At 39.4% G+C, this 16,858-nt stretch overlaps 1 protein-coding gene across 2 annotated transcripts in view; it reads left to right on the top strand.

Annotated features, from left to right (window-relative positions):
• sorcs2 (sortilin-related VPS10 domain containing receptor 2) overlaps window positions 1-16,858 on the top strand; it is a 219,534-nt gene that overhangs the window by 178,403 nt on the left and 24,273 nt on the right. For both annotated transcript variants that reach the window (XM_079839013.1, XM_079839014.1), the window contains exons 4-10: window positions 647-811; window positions 1,680-1,753; window positions 4,454-4,518; window positions 5,821-5,939; window positions 10,214-10,303; window positions 15,904-16,083; window positions 16,551-16,697. In XM_079839013.1, the coding sequence (XP_079695139.1) occupies window positions 647-811; window positions 1,680-1,753; window positions 4,454-4,518; window positions 5,821-5,939; window positions 10,214-10,303; window positions 15,904-16,083; window positions 16,551-16,697 (840 nt within the window). The remainder of the gene's footprint in view (window positions 1-646; window positions 812-1,679; window positions 1,754-4,453; window positions 4,519-5,820; window positions 5,940-10,213; window positions 10,304-15,903; window positions 16,084-16,550; window positions 16,698-16,858) is intronic.

Genomic DNA, 16,858 nt, shown 5'->3' with positions numbered 1-16,858 from the left:
GTTTGGCAATCCCCATGAGGATTCCAGCATGTTTTTTTGTACTGGTAGCAGGTAGTGAACTTGCCTCCTGTTAGAGCCGCTTCACTGGACAGTTGGTTGAACAACAGCGCCACTCAAAGGTTGTTAAAGAAACTACAGCTTACGAAAAAAGTTCCTGCGGTTTGATGAATTCACACAACTCTGGGTCATTCAGGGGCGTAGCAATCATTTTGAATGCTAGGCTAGTTTTTTTTCTGACTAAGAGATCGACTTCAATTGTGTCTTTTTGTCTCTTTATTTTTTATTTGTAGCATGTTTTGTCTTATATGTGTTGAGCAAAATATATAAAGGAACACATGAATGCACTTTAAGAAGTGACTAAAAGCCCCACGTTGGTTAAATTCAATGTGGCAGTAAAATATCACATACTGTACAGTAAATTGTTGCTCTAGACTGTAATAGATATCTAAACTATAGAACTAAACAGAAGTGACATACATACCAAAACTGGCTATATTATATTATATTATAATATATTATATTAATGATATTTTTTTAATTCAGACAAATCTGTGACCAGGAAACCATGATTCACTGTCTAATATATGTAAACTAGTCAACATACATCTTGACATGTAGTCACTAAAGACATTGTGTTTTTTTGTAGGTGATCTTGGTGAGCTCCAGCATCAATGAACGTGATCAGATGCTCTTCATCAGCACAGATGAGGGTGCATCCTTTCAACGGAAGCCTGTCTCCTTCATCGTGGATACACTCCTCTTCCATCCATCTGAGGAAGACAAACTTTTGGCCTACAGCAAGGAAGCAAAGGTCAGTCATGAAAGTGTTGGCCAACACAGATTAATACAGTCAAGAAAATGACTATTGATGACACCAATTGAAGTCAGTGTTTTTGCCAGCTTCAAACCGGTCACTCACAAGACCATAATATCTTAATTCCAGCTGCATGCTCGTAGCTTTTCTTGTCAGGCTCGGCTGCCTGAATTAGTCTTTGTGGCTGTTTCAGTATTAATGATTTAGGTCTCAGCTGGTTGACATGACCAACTGTTCTCAACACATTTCTCACCCAGCTTTGCTTATGGTAATGCTTCCTGCTCTCCAGCATATTGGCATCCTCATTATTAGAGTTATGAGCTGCACTGTTTGGCCTTCAGGCCATGGTTGTCTCTCGCTAAAGAGCGTGTTTACATTGTTAACGGCTGGGTGAGCAACAAGGCAAGAACTCTGTGTTTGTGTGTGTTTATGTGCGTTTGATGAATTGCTAAAACCCCTAGACACTGCTTGCAACATGCATTTATCATCTCTGAGATTAAACGGAAAAGACAATGAAAAATCACATGGCGGGTTTGCTATTTTGGCCGTGAATGTGTGTTTGTCTGATTGTGTTGATGAGGTGCAGTTTGGTGTGTATTTTCCATGCAAGTGGTTATCAATATAATCTCATTATAGAGATGATCAATTGGAAACAAATGGACACACACAAAAACACTAACCGTTTGTGATTTTAATTGCTATATATGGACAGTTTCCCACAACCTAATCGTTATATACCGTATACAATGAATCGCTCATCTGATTATCATGATGCTGAGAATTTGCAAAGTGTGCTTTAATCTAATCCAGCCTAAAAAAATCAATGTTATAACTTGTGATTTATTTGTCTTTCTCTGTTTTTCAGCTGTATATCTCCACCGATCTGGGTCACAAATGGACTCTGCTACAGGAGCGTGTTACTAAAGACAGAGTTTTCTGGTGACTTTTTTTTCTAAAAGACACTCCACACTTCATGTTGTTTCAAACCTGTATAGCTTTCTTTATTTTGTGGGACATCAAATCAGATGTTTAGCAGACTGTCTGATTGTATGTCTTCCATACAATGGGGATCAGGGGCTGTACAGCTCCATTGTAAGCATGGTCTTGCATGACTTCTGACTTCATATAGGGAGCAGTCTAAAATATAAGCTGTTATTCACTGAAATATTGATTGATGGCTGTGATCACTATTTACTTTTATTATACGGAAAAGAGCAGCTTGGACATTCTGCTATAAATAAGTTATTTTGTATTCCACAGAAGAAAGAAAGGTCTTTCTGGGTGTCAGTACTGGTTTACTTTACTACACTTTACCTCGCCCTCTAAGTCTTTCTCTTTAACCCCCCCCCCCCCCCCCCCCCCCCCCCCAAACAAAATTCCCTCTTTCTCTTCTTCCACCTTCTTAGTGGAATTCAAACCCTTTTTTATTTTCCATTCCTTCTCTCCTTGGTTATGGTTCACTGCTACCACAGCTGGGATTGAAATCCTGGACAGAAGTGATTTATTTCTCCACCCCAACCAGTCATTCTGTCTGACCCTCTCTTTCTCTTTTTTGATCTCTCCTTCCTGATCTTTCGCTCTCTGTTGCTTGTGTGCCATCCTCCCGGCGCACAAGATCCACTTACACGGTTCTGTATAGTTTGTGTGTGGTTGATAGGGATAAAAGATAAAAAAAAAGTCAGCTCCCTGTCAGCATCTGCCATAATAAACTCCATCCAGCATGTTTTATTTGGCTGGAGGTTTTACAATGACACTGTAAATGTGAAGCTGTTTTTACTGTATTCCTCAGCAGTAGGGGGTTTGATAAGGGTCATACCCCTTCCCTCTCTACTGTCTCCAAACCTCTTTAAAACATCTTAGAGAATTGCCTCAGAAGACGCGACAGAATAAGTTCATAGTGAGGGTTGCCTCTCTCTTGTCCTCCCCGTCTGCTGCCTTGCTCATAAAACAACAGAAGGGGAGGTCTGGAGAGGAGAGGGCATAAATCAGTGTGGCTTTAATGGACAGGGATGCTGTCTGGGAGGGTGGTCAGGAGAGGAGTCTTGAGCTCATTGTGACTCATCATGTGATGTTGCCTAGTAATCTGCCATAAATCAATGTGGAGCAAGATTATGTAGATATTACCATATGTTGCTGTAAACATTTTTATGTTGTAAACTTTACCATATTAGAAATATTAGAGGAATTTAGAACACTAATTTTCATCTGTAATGCTGGGAGGAGGGGGGTGGGCGACACTCTCGGATATCCACATTATCATGCATGATTTCCCCCCCCCTAAACCAGTTAAAGGGTTAGTTCAAAATGATGTCATCATTTACTCACCCTATTGTCATTTTAAGACTTTCGTTCATGAAACACAAATAAAGATATTTTGAATGAAATCTTAGCGATTTCTGTCCTTCCATTGACAGTCTACACAACTGCCACTTTGACACTTCAAAAAGAGATTGTAAATCTAATCCATATGAATCGAGCGGTTTAGTCCAACATTTTCTGAAGAGACACGGATGCTTTCCGTACACATCAGTTATGGTAAATGGAAGCTCAAGCATGTTTGCTTGACGTGCAAGAACCAATGAGGTTTATTCCCATGTATTACGCAGCATGTTTGAGCTTCCGCAAGAACCAATGAGGTTCATTCTCATATGTTATGCAGCATGTTTGAGCTTTAGCAAGAACCAATGAGGTTCATGCGTGCGTTACGCAGCACATTTGAGCCTCTGCAAGAACCAATGAGGTTTGTTCTCATGTGTTATGCAACACATTTGAGCTTCAGCAAGAACCAATGAGGTTTGATCTCGTACGTCAAGCAAGTACGGTTGAGCTTTTGTTTATCTGTTCATCATATAAAGCGGTCGTGTCTCTTCAGAAATTTTGGACTAAACTGCTCAAGTCTTATTAGTCTTATTAGGATTAGTTTTATGATCTCTTTATGAACTTTTTGAGACGTCAAAGTGGTAGTTGCGTGGACTGAAAAAGGAGGGATAGAAATCTCTCAGATTTAATAGAAGATAAAATATATTAATTTGTGTTTCGAAAATGAATGAAAGTCTTGCAGGTTTGGAACGACATGAGGGTGAGTAAATGATGACATTGTTTTCATTTTTGTGTAAACTAACCCTTTAAGCACAAACCCCACCCGTGCGTGTGTGTGTGTGTGTGTGTGTGTGTGTGTGTGTGTGTGTGTGTGTGTGTGTGTGTGTGTGTGTGTGTCTGTGTGTGTGTCTGTGTGTGTGTGTCTGTGTGGGTGAGGAGGGATAGTTCACCCAAAAATTACATTCACCCTGGCATCATTTATTAACTATGATTTATGACTGTTCTTCTATGGAATACATGGGGAATTTCTGAAGACTGTCACTGGTCACTCTTTTTTATGCGATTACAATGAATGGGAGTTTTAAAAAGCACAACAGTACAATAAAGTATCATAAAAATAGTTATGCATTATATTTAAGGTATTTGTGTGAGATGAAAGCTTTCAGAGTTTCCTTTTTGTCTTTTGTGCACAAGTCATTGAAACAACATGTGGGTGAGTAAATTATGACAGAATAAAAATTTTTGGGTGAACTATCCCTTTAAGATGCCCTTCTTTGTTTGATCCTCTCACTGTGTTACTAACTGTATGCTTTGTTTAAGGGCTGTGACGGGGGTGGATGTGGATCCTGATTTGGTTCATATGGAGATTCAAGACATCAGCGGTGGTAAGGGAGTGCAAATGTTTTATAGAACAGTGCATTTTCATTCAGTTCTACATACCGTAACAAACCACTGCAAAAGAGGGCAGATGGGATGTTTTGAGTCTTTAGTTTTGCCTCATTCACACAAACCTCTTTCAGTGAATTCCTCCTGGCTGAGCTGTTTTGTGAAGCTTATGTGTTGGTTGTGTGTGAAAGAGACCAGCCGTACAGAAGCAAACTGTTGCACAGAGCTCCATCACACTCTAGCCAGTGAAGGTTAAACACTGCCTGACAGTCCCATTGCAAACCTAAAAACGCATACAATCAAACCCTAAGGGAGGTGAGGATTGTTTCTAACCAGTATAAAAGATCACACTGGACACATACATCCAGCCCTTCTCTTGATAAATGAACATTTATTTCCCGATATTGGTTGGGTTTGTGCCACATAGACAGATGCAGACCTCAAGTGTTTTTGCTTTAGCTCAGTGGCTCCCTCAACCTCCCATAAGATGCTCCTTGTGTGTGTGTGTGTGTGTGTGTGTGTGTGTGTGTGTGTGTGTGTGTGTGTGTGTGTGTGTGTGTGTGTGTGTGTGTGTGTGTGTGTGTGTGTGTGTGTGTGTGTGTGTGTGTGTGTACACGTCTGACCTTGTGTGACAGAAGACAGAAGCAAAGCGCTCAGCCATTCTAATTGCTTTTTAATGAATTTCTCTGCTGTACTGCTTTGATTAACCATTCGTCCTCTTCACTGAAGTAGTCTGCCCATTTGTTTTCCCAAAATTAATAACAAAAAAATAAAACCACTGAGAATGAGAGGAAACAGCATTATGAGAATAGCAATTAAGTTCCCCACTTTGTCTTTTGACCTTTTTTAACCTTTGACCTTGATTTTTGGGGCATGCATTCTCCTCTCATTTTTTCATTATTTTACAATTGGTTGTTATTTTTTAGAATTGATAAATGTGTGTGTTTGTGTGTGTTTTGTAGAGGTTGCTGAGCCAGCTATTGTTTGAGATTCTAAACAGAAAGGCCACGTCAACAGGGCACCTCGGCACTGTTTTCCCATAATTAATTTCCTGCCATTCTGGAGCAAAGCAATGTGTCAGTGAGGAGCAGCTTCAGCTAATTTTGTTAAAAGCTCCCATTTTGCAGATATCTTTTGCTCCGTTCGCCTCTGGAATGAAATACAAACACTCACATACTGTACAAAAGCCATAGGATCAGGCATAGAAATGAAAGTCCTTCCAAACTTTTGAAAGTCACATTTTTGACCCTCCCTTTCCTCTAACGCTTTTTGTGTTTTTTTTTCTTTCTGTTTTTCACCAGGATACCTTTATGTGACATGTCTCATCCAAAACTGCTCTGATAAAATGGTGACAGCACAGTTCTTGGGGAAGATTGACCACAATTCCCTCTCAGTACAAGAGGAATACATATTTGTGAAGGTAAAATGATGTGTTAATGATAATGGTGAAATAATTTTACAATTTAAAATACGGTATCTGTTTTCTATTTGAATATATTTTAAACTGTCATGTATTCCTGTGATGCAAAGCTGAATTTTTTTAGCATCATTACTCCAGTCTTCAGTGTCGCATGATCCTACTGAAATCATTCTGATATGCTGATTTGCTGGTCAAGTAGCATTCCTTATTATCACTGTTGCAAAAAGATGCTAAATATCTTTAAATATTTTTTTTATGGATTCTTTGATAAATAGAAAACTCAAAATTCTAATACAATTTTTTTATTTGTAATTTAATTTTTTTGTAACATTACAAATTGCTTTACTGTCACTTTTGATAAATGAAATGCGTCCTTGCTGAAGACCATATACAGTATATATATATACACCGGGGTACCGAACCTGAGACTATCTGAAGGAGGTGGTCTGAGTTCGGTGGCACTCGAACTGTGCCGCGATTCACGTGAATGTGAAAGTAACACGGACTCGGGTGCACATTTGTTCAGGAAGAAAAGTAACCTGCATATGTGTTTTAGCATAATGTATTTAGTTCAATAAAACGCATGTAAGGGATGATAGTGTTGATAATTTACCTTGGATACGAGTGTATTTGCGCATAGTGCGTGCAATCAGGGCAACAAATTAACTTAATGTGACTCACATAGGGCCTACAGTAAACCGAAGTGTTGTTTACTCAGCTGCACATAATAGCACCAAACTAATAAAAAACATAATATTTTTACCGCAGTGTGTTTTCTATCATGCGCTGTGCACATTTTTGATGAAGTAAGAAGATGAACAAGTGCACCAGGGTTCGATAGAATCAAGTTGAGTGTGAAACCAGACCAACGCTGCGGGGGGTGCCGGGAACAATCGCGCTCGGACCACAGCAACCGTGCCCAGTGTGAAAGCCCCCTTAATGTGCATTAGAAAAAGCAACAAACATGCCAAACATCTTTCCAAACTTGTACAAACCTGTTGTCCAACAAAAGAACATTTAATCGAGTGTTTGAAATAACGTACTTTTGTAATCTGACATGCTTCACATCACAGAATGAGGCAGAAATTATATTATTTTATAACTGTACAGCGATAGATTCGCGGTGTAGAGAAGTGTACAGTACTTTTTTCTTTCTCATTGAATACATAAGATAAAATAAGACAAAAATTAAGACATTAGGCTAGTCACAATTTTTTATATCATAATTTAATATTTTATTATAAAACCTTAGACTTTTCTATTGATTTATGTTTTTCTGTAAAATATAATAATAATTGTTATTATTATATTTATTCTTAAATTATCTGTTTTGTATTTTATAGCACTTTTTGCTATATATATATATATATACCGATAAAGCATAACATTATGACCTTCCTAATATTGTGTTGGTCCCCCTTTTGCTGCCATGGACTCCACTAGACCCCTGATGGTGTGCTGTGGTATCTCGCACCAAGATGTTTGCAGCAGATCCTTTAAGTCCTGTAAGTTGTGAGGTGGGGCCTCCATGGATCGGACTTGTTTGTTCAGCACATCCCACAGATGCTCGATTGGATTGAGATCTGGGGAATTTGGAGGTCAAGTCAACACCTCATACCCATTTTTGTGCTCCTCAAACCATTCCTGAACCATTTTTGATTTGTGGCAGGCCGCATTATCCTGCTGAAAGAGACCACATCCACCAGGGAATTCGGCCATCCACCTGATGTAAAAAAAACGTGATTCATCAGACCAGGCCACCTTCTTCCATTGCTCCATGGTCCAGTTTTGATGCTCACGTGCCACTGTTGGCGCTTTCGGTGGGTGACAGGGGTCAGCATGGGCACCCTGACTGGTCTGCGGCTATGCAGCACCATACGCAACAAACTGCGATGCACTGTGTATTCTGACACCTTTCTATCAGAACCAGCATTAACTTCTTGAGCAATTTGAGCTACAGTAGCTTGTCTGTTTGATCGGACCACACGGGCCAGCCTTCACTCCCCACATGCATAAATGAGCCTTGCGCCCATGACACTGTTGCCGGTTCACCACTGTTCCTTCCTTGGACCACTTTTGATAGATACTGACCACTGCAGACCGGGAACACCCCACAAGAGCTGCAGTCTTGGAGATGCTCTGACAATTTAGCCCTTGTCAACTCGATTAGATCCTTCCACTTGTCCATTATTCCTGCTTCTAGCACATCAACTTTGAGGACAAAATGCCTTATCAGACAATGACTCTGCAGGCAGCGTTTGTGCATGAAGGCACCTCACAAAACTGATTTCGGACTTCTGAGGCAGTGTAACAGTTTAATGATTTACAGCAAAATAGAGAGAGCTTTGGTGAGAACTAAACAAATATTTAATTACTACATTAGTAATTTCTCGCTAGAAATTACATTAGAAGTGGAACATTTTGGTTAAAAATGTACATTTACACAGAAACTGACCAGCAAACGCAACTTTTCAACGGCATCTTTTTTTTCTAGCTCAACTGTCACAGAATGGAACACACAGGATTGTGGGATATCAAAGGCAGTGAAGGATACATTTATGCTGCCTTCAAAATGCGATCAGATGAAGCAGCAGACAGGAAGTGAAGCTAACATTAGATTTGGAAGTGCCTTCATGCTTTCCTACCTTGAAATGTGTCCTCCGAAGGCAGCATTTTCCAGGTTTCGGACGCAGCCAATGTTCACTTGCTGCCTAATATATCCCACTCACTAACAGGTGCTGTGATGAAGAGATAATCAGTGTTATTCACGTCACCTGTCAAAGGTCATAATGGTATGCCTGACAGGTGTGTGTGTGTGTGTGTGTGTGTGTGTGTGTGTGTGTGTGTGTGTGTGTGTGTGTGTGTGTGTGTGTGTGTGTGTGTGTGTGTGTGTGTGTGTGTGTGTGTGTGTGTGTGTGTGTGTGTGTGTGTCTTACACATGTAAGGGATAATGTACTTTTAGCCAAGCAAAATAATCCCTGGTCAAGGTGTTATGTTTCCCTAAAAGGTTTTATTTTTTATAATGACCTTCTGAATGCACATTATGCCACTTATTACACAACTGCTTGCCAGATAAATAAATTGACTTTGAGTTATTATTACCGAGCACTGCTAGGAAATCGGTTGCCAGGGACAATAGTTGTTCATCGTTATTAAATAACAGTATGTCATGATGGAAAAAAAATTCAAGCTAAAACATTTCAGGCAGCCATACAGTGTGTATATATATAATATATATATATATATATATATATATATATATATATATATATATATATATATATATATATATATATATATACACACACACACACACACACACTGTAGCAGAGCAAGGACAATCAATGCACCTGCAGGACTCTGGGTGTTTATCCAACATTAAAAGCATGACCATCAATTAACCTTGTCCCTTTGGCTGATATAGAAAGAACTGATAAGTGCTAGACCTCATGGGCAATTCACGGCTCAGTAAATGTTTTCAGAAGTGCAGAGCTGGGCTTTTTTTTCTCAAAAGCATGGTAGTCTATTTTCACATGCATAGACTGATGACGTCTCTCATCTCTAAATCACATGCAGCCACAGCTATAGCATTTCAAATGCTGGGAGATTTTCAGGCTTTCATTTTGCTTTAGAGGAAAATGTCTCACTTTCTCACATATATATATATATATGACAAGCTAATATGCAGTATGTCCACAAGATTGGCAGTAATTTTGATCTTGCATACATTATTTTGACTTTCAGTCTTGCTTTTGCCTCTTTTATGTTTGTTCCTTCTGTCCTTTTTTTCTTCAATATTTAATTCCTTTTTCTGATCTTTTATAATTAGACAATGACTCAAGGACATTTGCTCTTGTTCTGTATTCATTTCTAATTTCCCCTACCCCTTTTCACCTGATCAGTAGTTTTTTGACGGGATTGCAGCTGTTAAAAATAATTCAGATATGCCCTTGAGAAACATGACTACAGTGTGTGAAATGTGTATGTTCGGTCAGAGGCACGCTGATGCAGACTGGACACTATATGAACTATATGTGAACTATGAATAGTTTGTATAAGAAACCAACAGACTAGGGCTAGTAGAAACTCAATCTATTGGGATAATACCAACCAGGTAAAATCAACAGTGTGAACCGAGACTGAAAAGGATGAATAGTAAAGAAGGTTTGTCTCAGAATTGCTGACGGTGAAGACATGACTCCACTATTAGGATAGTGAAATAAAAACTGCAATGGTAAACAAAATAAATACACTGTCTTTCTTTTCTTTTTTAGGTAACTGCAGGAAATCGCACCAAGTATTATGTCTCATACCGGAGGAATGAATTTGTTCAAATGAGATTCCCTAAATACACCCTTCCAAAGGTACAGTCCTCAAAAATGTGCCTGCTAAAGGACCAATATTTACTCTGAAATACCAGTTTTGGGTTGTATTCTTTACAAAAACATGTGTTGTATGTTTAAGACAAGAATTATAGTGTATCAAACACTTTTTGTACTGATCATACTGCGCAGATGTAATGCAAAGTGATTAGGCATTTATTATATAATACTATAATTGTGTCTCCTTATTGTTCATTTAAAATTTAGTTTAACTTTTTTGTATTTATTCTCATTTCAGCTAATGCATGATATTTTCTCTGAATTAAGACCAACAGAGAACATTGCTTTTATACAACAGTTCAATAAAACTCTTTCGGTTAATATTTTAGACACAGCTACATCTCCAAGTAACACACAGCAGTAGTCTTTCGTTACTGATTGAATCAGTGTTTTTGAACAAATTGGTTGAGAACTCGCAATCGCAGTGAAACTGTTGTATAAATGTTAAATATTCAAAGATTTATTGAAAATACACTTGCTAACATTCTCACTAACATGTAGTGTAGCAGTATCGTGCGTGTTTAGTTGTGTGCTTGAAGTTACTGATGTTTTTGTCATGAACGATGCACTAACTATGAATTACTGTTTGAAGGTGGTTATTGTTCTTTTATCAACTGCAGCTGTTGAGGATTTCACTTTAAAGCCAGAGACTGACTATGACGTATTGCGGCAATATGTATGAACTGAAGAGCACAGTTGGTGTCTAGCACTGAAACACTACACCATTACAGCCCAGATGTGGGTTTAACCTACTGAGGAGCCGTGATGTATGGCAGTAATATGCTGGCGAAAGAAGACAGCTGGCTAAGGGTTACAGCTGATGACTGACCAGGCTGTCTGTGGCTGTAACCCAAGGGAGTGCTTCAGTAAAATGCTGGCTGACTGTAATTGAATAACATTGATTAGAGTGGAGGCCAGGGGGGCCTGCTTCATGTATATTTCACCTCAGAGAGAGAAAGGCAGGGAAAGGAGAGAGGCTGTAGGGCAGCTGCTGTCAATGGCATTTGTAACTATGCCAACCACTGATTCACTGTGACAGAGTGAAAGAGAGAGAGAGAGAGAGAGAGAGAGAGAGAGAGAGAGAGAGAGAGAGAGAGAGAGAGAGAGAGAGAGAGAGAGAGAGTGTAAGAGAAAGAGTATTACTAAGAAAGATGCTCCAGATTACCAGGCATTCGCCTTAATGGCAACGGATAAAAGCTTTGATTTAATTACTGTAGATGTTGAACACGCTATAGATTTATTCGCTCAGTGCCTTCAAGTGCATATGCAAAGGCTTTTGTGAAAATTTTGAACAGATATATTTATCATTTCCCTTACGTGGTGTCATTTTGGGGGCTAAAGCAATATTGATGTTTTTCCCCCTCTCTAGACCCTCTCTTCTCTGCTCTTTTAGTTGCATGTCGCTTGAATGAGCAGATAGGTCAAATTTTAGACACCCAGTTCAAGAACCCAGAGGAGAGCCGGAGTGTGTGAGAGCGAAATGGGGTTGGCTGATGTTGTGCCCATATTTTCCACAGTGAATAATTGAAAACCTTTTGAAAAATGCAAAACCCAATTCCAGTATGCAGTCTCAGATCTCTTCTGAAGTCCCTTTCTTTAAGTTATGGATTAAGGATGGTTCTTGGCTCCAGCGGGACGATTTGTTTGTTTTAACACACCTAGGGCACTTAATGGCTAAGTAAGCGCCACTAAACTTTCTACTTCTTCCTCTGTTTTCCTTCTCCCATCCTTTGTATTTCTACTTTAAAATCTCATCTCAATGATGTTTTTTGTGTGTATTTTTTTGACATTTGCGAGAAAAATGTAAAGCCTGCTAAATCTGAAGATTAAGGGAATGGATAGCCATTCGGCTGCTTTTTAAAAAAGCTTGTGGAAAAAGTTTGAAGGAACAATTCAACCAAAAATCTGTCATCCTAAACCTTTAGGCTATGATTTTGTGTTTTTCAGGGGAAAATTTTATTTCAAGAATGTTGGTGTTACCACTGATACCACTGATTTCCTTAAAAAAAGAAAAATCCACAGAATAAAGAAAGTCATACAGGTTTGGAACAAAACGAGGATGAGTAAATTATGACAGAATTCTTTATTTTTGGACTATCCCTGGATGAAAATGTTTAGCACTCTATGTTTTAGGATGACATTTATTTAATCTTAGCCCATGTTAATATAAAATGAACACATTTCAGGAGGCTCATTTCAATCTTCTGGATCCCCAGTCATTAATTGAACTTGAAAAACTACACCATTCCGGAGAATTTAACTTTATGGTGAATCTGTAATGTTGCATGCCTGCTTTAAACGCTTTAGCCTAGGTAAATGTTGGTATTGCAGTCAAATTGCAATCCCCCCAACCACATAAAATCACTTAAAAAAGGACCCAGTGTTCTTTTACTTGAAGCAGACTGTGAATAGAAACAATACTATTGATTTTGGCCAATTAAGACATGTTTCTCTGCTTAAGAATGTGGCAGCATGACCAGAATTCAAATGCACCACTATTGGAGCACAATGAATACACCAGGCACAGCAAAAGCAAACATTCTGCTGTGTTAATATGCCATTTCTTTCTCTTTTTTTTAATACTAAGAGATCTTTAAGGATTGCATGTCTTTCCATCCATCTGCCTTTTGTACTGTAACCCATACCATCCTTTTTTATACATAGACACTCAGTCAGTCTGCCAATAAGGCACTCAGGGATTGTGGCTGTAGGCAGAGACACAAATGTCCTGCAGCTGTGTCATGGCTGATAGGGTCCTGTGCCCGCTGTCAGAGACAGATGGATAGTGCTGTCTTAAGTTCTGATAGTGCAGCTATCAGTACTGGGGGCCTGAGTGTCCTGTCACACAGCATGATAGACAAAAACAGGACAGATCCATCCATGCAATGTTTTAAAATGTAAGATTTAAAACGTAAGGTGCTTTATAGCATTTTCCATTTTAATCCTATTACTCTGTTGTTGTTTTTGTTGGTGTTTGTGTGCTGATTTAGATGATCTGATACACATTTAAAGCTTCCACTCTCTCCAGGGGAACTTTCAGCAGCATGTGTTTTACAGCGATGACTTCACTGTCTTGTGTAAGCCTCGGTTAAAAGATGACCTCATCGTTAAAAATTTAATTCACAACTAACTAAAAGATGTTGAGCTGTTCATATCTGACCTAAAAAAAACAGACAGGAATTACATTACCGTTCTAGAAGAGAGATGTGTTCAGAAATCTCCAAATCTGATCGAAAAATTCAGTCACTTGGCTATTACAATTTGTGATTGCTTGTTTCCAGATGTCATCATGAACCTCATGACAAGTAGGATCAGTAAAAGGGTCAATTCAATTTAAAATAATGTCTCTAAACCCATGTACACATTTACACTTCCCTCTATGTAAGAGCTGCTCTAAAATTAGATATTTGCTTTCATTTCATCAGAATAGTTAAAGCCTTGTGGGAAAATTGGTACTTTTCAGAAGTGTTTGTGTGTGAATATAGGAAGATATTTTAGGAAGGAGGAGAAGATAGGGATAAGAAGATAAGATTTCGCCTTCAGAACTGCCTTAATTCTACGTGGCATTGATTCAACAAGGTGCTGAAAGCATTCTTTAGAAATGTTGGCCCATATTGATAGGATAGCATCTTGCAGTTGATGGAGATTTGTGGGATGCACATCCAGGGCACGAAGCTCCCGTTCCACCACATCCCAAAGATGCTCTATTGGGTTGAGATCTGGTGACTGTGGGGGCCATTTTAGTACAGTGAACTCATTGTCATGTTCAAGAAACCAATTTGAAATGATTCGAGCTTGTGACATGGTGCATTATCCTGCTGGAAGTAGCCATCAGAGGATGGGTACATGGTTGTCATAAAGGGATGGACATGGTCAGAAACAATGCTCAGGTAGGCTGTGGCATTTAAACAATGCCCAATTGGCACTAAGGGGCCTAAAGTGTGCCAAGAAAACATCCCCCACACCATTACACCACCACCACCAGCCTGCACAGTGGTAACAAGGCATGATGGATCCATGTTCTCATTCTGTTTACGCCAAATTCTGACTACCATCTGAATGTCTCAACAGAAATTGAGACTCATCAGACCAGGCAACATTTTTCCAGTCTTCAACTATCCAATTTTGGTGAGCTCGTGCAAATTGTAGCCTCTTTTTCCTATTTGTAGTGGAGATGAGTGATACCCGGTGGGGTCTTCTGCTGTTGTAGCCCATCCGCCTCAAGGTGCGTGTTGTGGCTTCACAAATGCTTTGCTGCATACCTCGGTTGTAACGAGTGGTTATTTCAGTCAAAGTTGCTCTTCTATCAGCTTGAATCAGTCGGCCCATTCTCCTCTGACCTCTGGCATCAACAAGGCATTTTCACCCACAGGACTGCAGCATACTGGATGTTTTTCCCTTTTCACACCATTCTTTGTAAACCCTAGAAATGGTTGTGCGTGAAAATCCCAGTAACTGAGCAGATTGTGAAATACTCAGACCGGCCCGTCTGGCACCGACAACCATGCCACGCTCAAAATTGCTTAAATCACCTTTCTTTCCCATTCTGACATTCAGTTTGGAGTTCAGGAGATTGTCTTGACCAGGACCACACCCCTAAATGCATTGAAGCAACTGCCATGTGATTGGTTGATTTGATAATAGCATTAATGAGAAATTGAACAGGTGTTCCTAATAATCCTTTAGGTGAGTGTATGTGCCTAACATCATTTCTTATGTTGAGGCTACATGCACAGTAATGGACATTCACAAACGCAAGTAGTTACCGTTGCTCTTCAAGTGTGTTACTTCATCCTTATCGCTCTTATTTTTATTCCTATTCCTATAATTCTCCCAGCAAACAGGTGTTGTGTAACTGACCTCTCACAGAGGGCACGCAGTGCCTCTAAACTGCTGTTAGTGGGACATAAGTGAGAAATAGCTTTAGAATTTGGTCTCTGAAGCACATTAAAGCCACTCAACGCTTCAGGGACTTTGCTAGCTCTTCACTTAAGTTCTTATGAATGAATTCAGCTGGGGGCATGAGCTTGTACCCTTCATCTTTGTGCCTAAATTAACGCGACCCACTTTCACTTTATCGGCAAGAACAACATGGTGGCAAACTTCCCTGTCCTGACCCAGTCATTGCCACAGCACCCGGATGTATGCAGCTAAGCTACCGAAACTCAGGAGCGTAGTGTTGATTCTGTATTTTAAAGCAAACCAGATAATCTAATTTTAGGACGGATTTATTAATTGTTCATGCTTTCACTTCGTCTAAATCTGTCCCTGCACAGTTTATGTTCCAACTTCTTCACAGCAGCTCAAAATAAACTTTTCATTTCAAAGCAACTAAGTATAATCACCATGGAATTATATGCAGAACTGTTTGGTTGTTGTTTTATGTAAGCTCCAGTGAAAGCATCAAGCTTTTCTTTCTCCCTCCACACAAAGACACGCACTCAAAAGAATCGCAGTGTTAATTATTTGTACCTGCTGAGAAAACTGAAACTGAAATTTGCATGGATTTTATTTCATTTTTACCCTTACATGTTCTAATCTCCTTGTGCCGTATCTTTCTGCTTTTCTCTCTTTTTGTGCAGGATGTGCAAATCGTGAGTACTGACGAGAATCAGGTATTCCTGGCTCTTCAGGAGTGGTATCAGACGGACACGTACAACCTCTACCAGTCAGATCCGCAGGGAGTCTATTACTCCATTGTGTTGGAGAACGTCCGCAGCACCAAGCAGCCTGAAGAGAATGTCCTCATCGACATCCTGGAGGTCAACATTTCACCCCACACAGTGCCTGTGTAATACAAGGCAATGTGGGCTTCACATCCCACTTAATGCGTAATGAACTGAAAATAGCTCGGCTGTAGTAAAGTTTACATAACTGTATGCATTCACATTGATAGAGACCTTTATCTATAACAATGTACAACATACACACATAAAAGTGGAGGTGTGACACACATAAAAGTGCTTGTGATGTCTAGTAAGTCTTCAGGCGTATTCATTCTCTCATTATTCATAGCCAGTAGCGTGTTTTAATAAATAAGTGATATTGAAAGCTCATGTCCCTGTGCTACTAAAACAAGCTTGATCTAACACATATTACAGTTTCTTACACAGTTGTGACTTTGCCAAGATTTGACTTAATGATAACTTTTTACAGCTTCTTTACAAGATCTGAGAGATATTGAGGAATACCACATCATTTGTGTATGTGTGTGTGTGGTTTTTTTTAGGTTCGTGGCATCAAGGGCGTTTTCTTAGCCAATCAAAAAGTAGATGGAAAAGTGATGACTCTCATCACTTACAACAAAGGCAGAGACTGGGAGCCACTGGCTCCTCCTACAACTGATATGAACGGCAAACCTGTCAGTTGCAAACAGGTAAATATATCTGGTCATTCCTCATTCCAGCTTCCATTCCAACATTTCAAATAGTCTTTTGCATTTCTGTTTATCTATCAGTGCTACATTAACTTTGATCTAGCCTTTCTACCCATTTTATTTGTGTAGGACTGAGTTTCTCAATACAATGAAAGTTAAGA

The sequence above is a fragment of the Gobio gobio genome (assembly GCF_949357685.1).
Source record: "Gobio gobio genome assembly, chromosome: 2".
NCBI classification, from domain to species: domain Eukaryota; kingdom Metazoa; phylum Chordata; class Actinopteri; order Cypriniformes; family Gobionidae; genus Gobio; species Gobio gobio.
The sequence above is the reverse complement of the archived record's forward strand: the minus strand, read 5'-3'. Positions and strand labels throughout refer to the sequence as shown.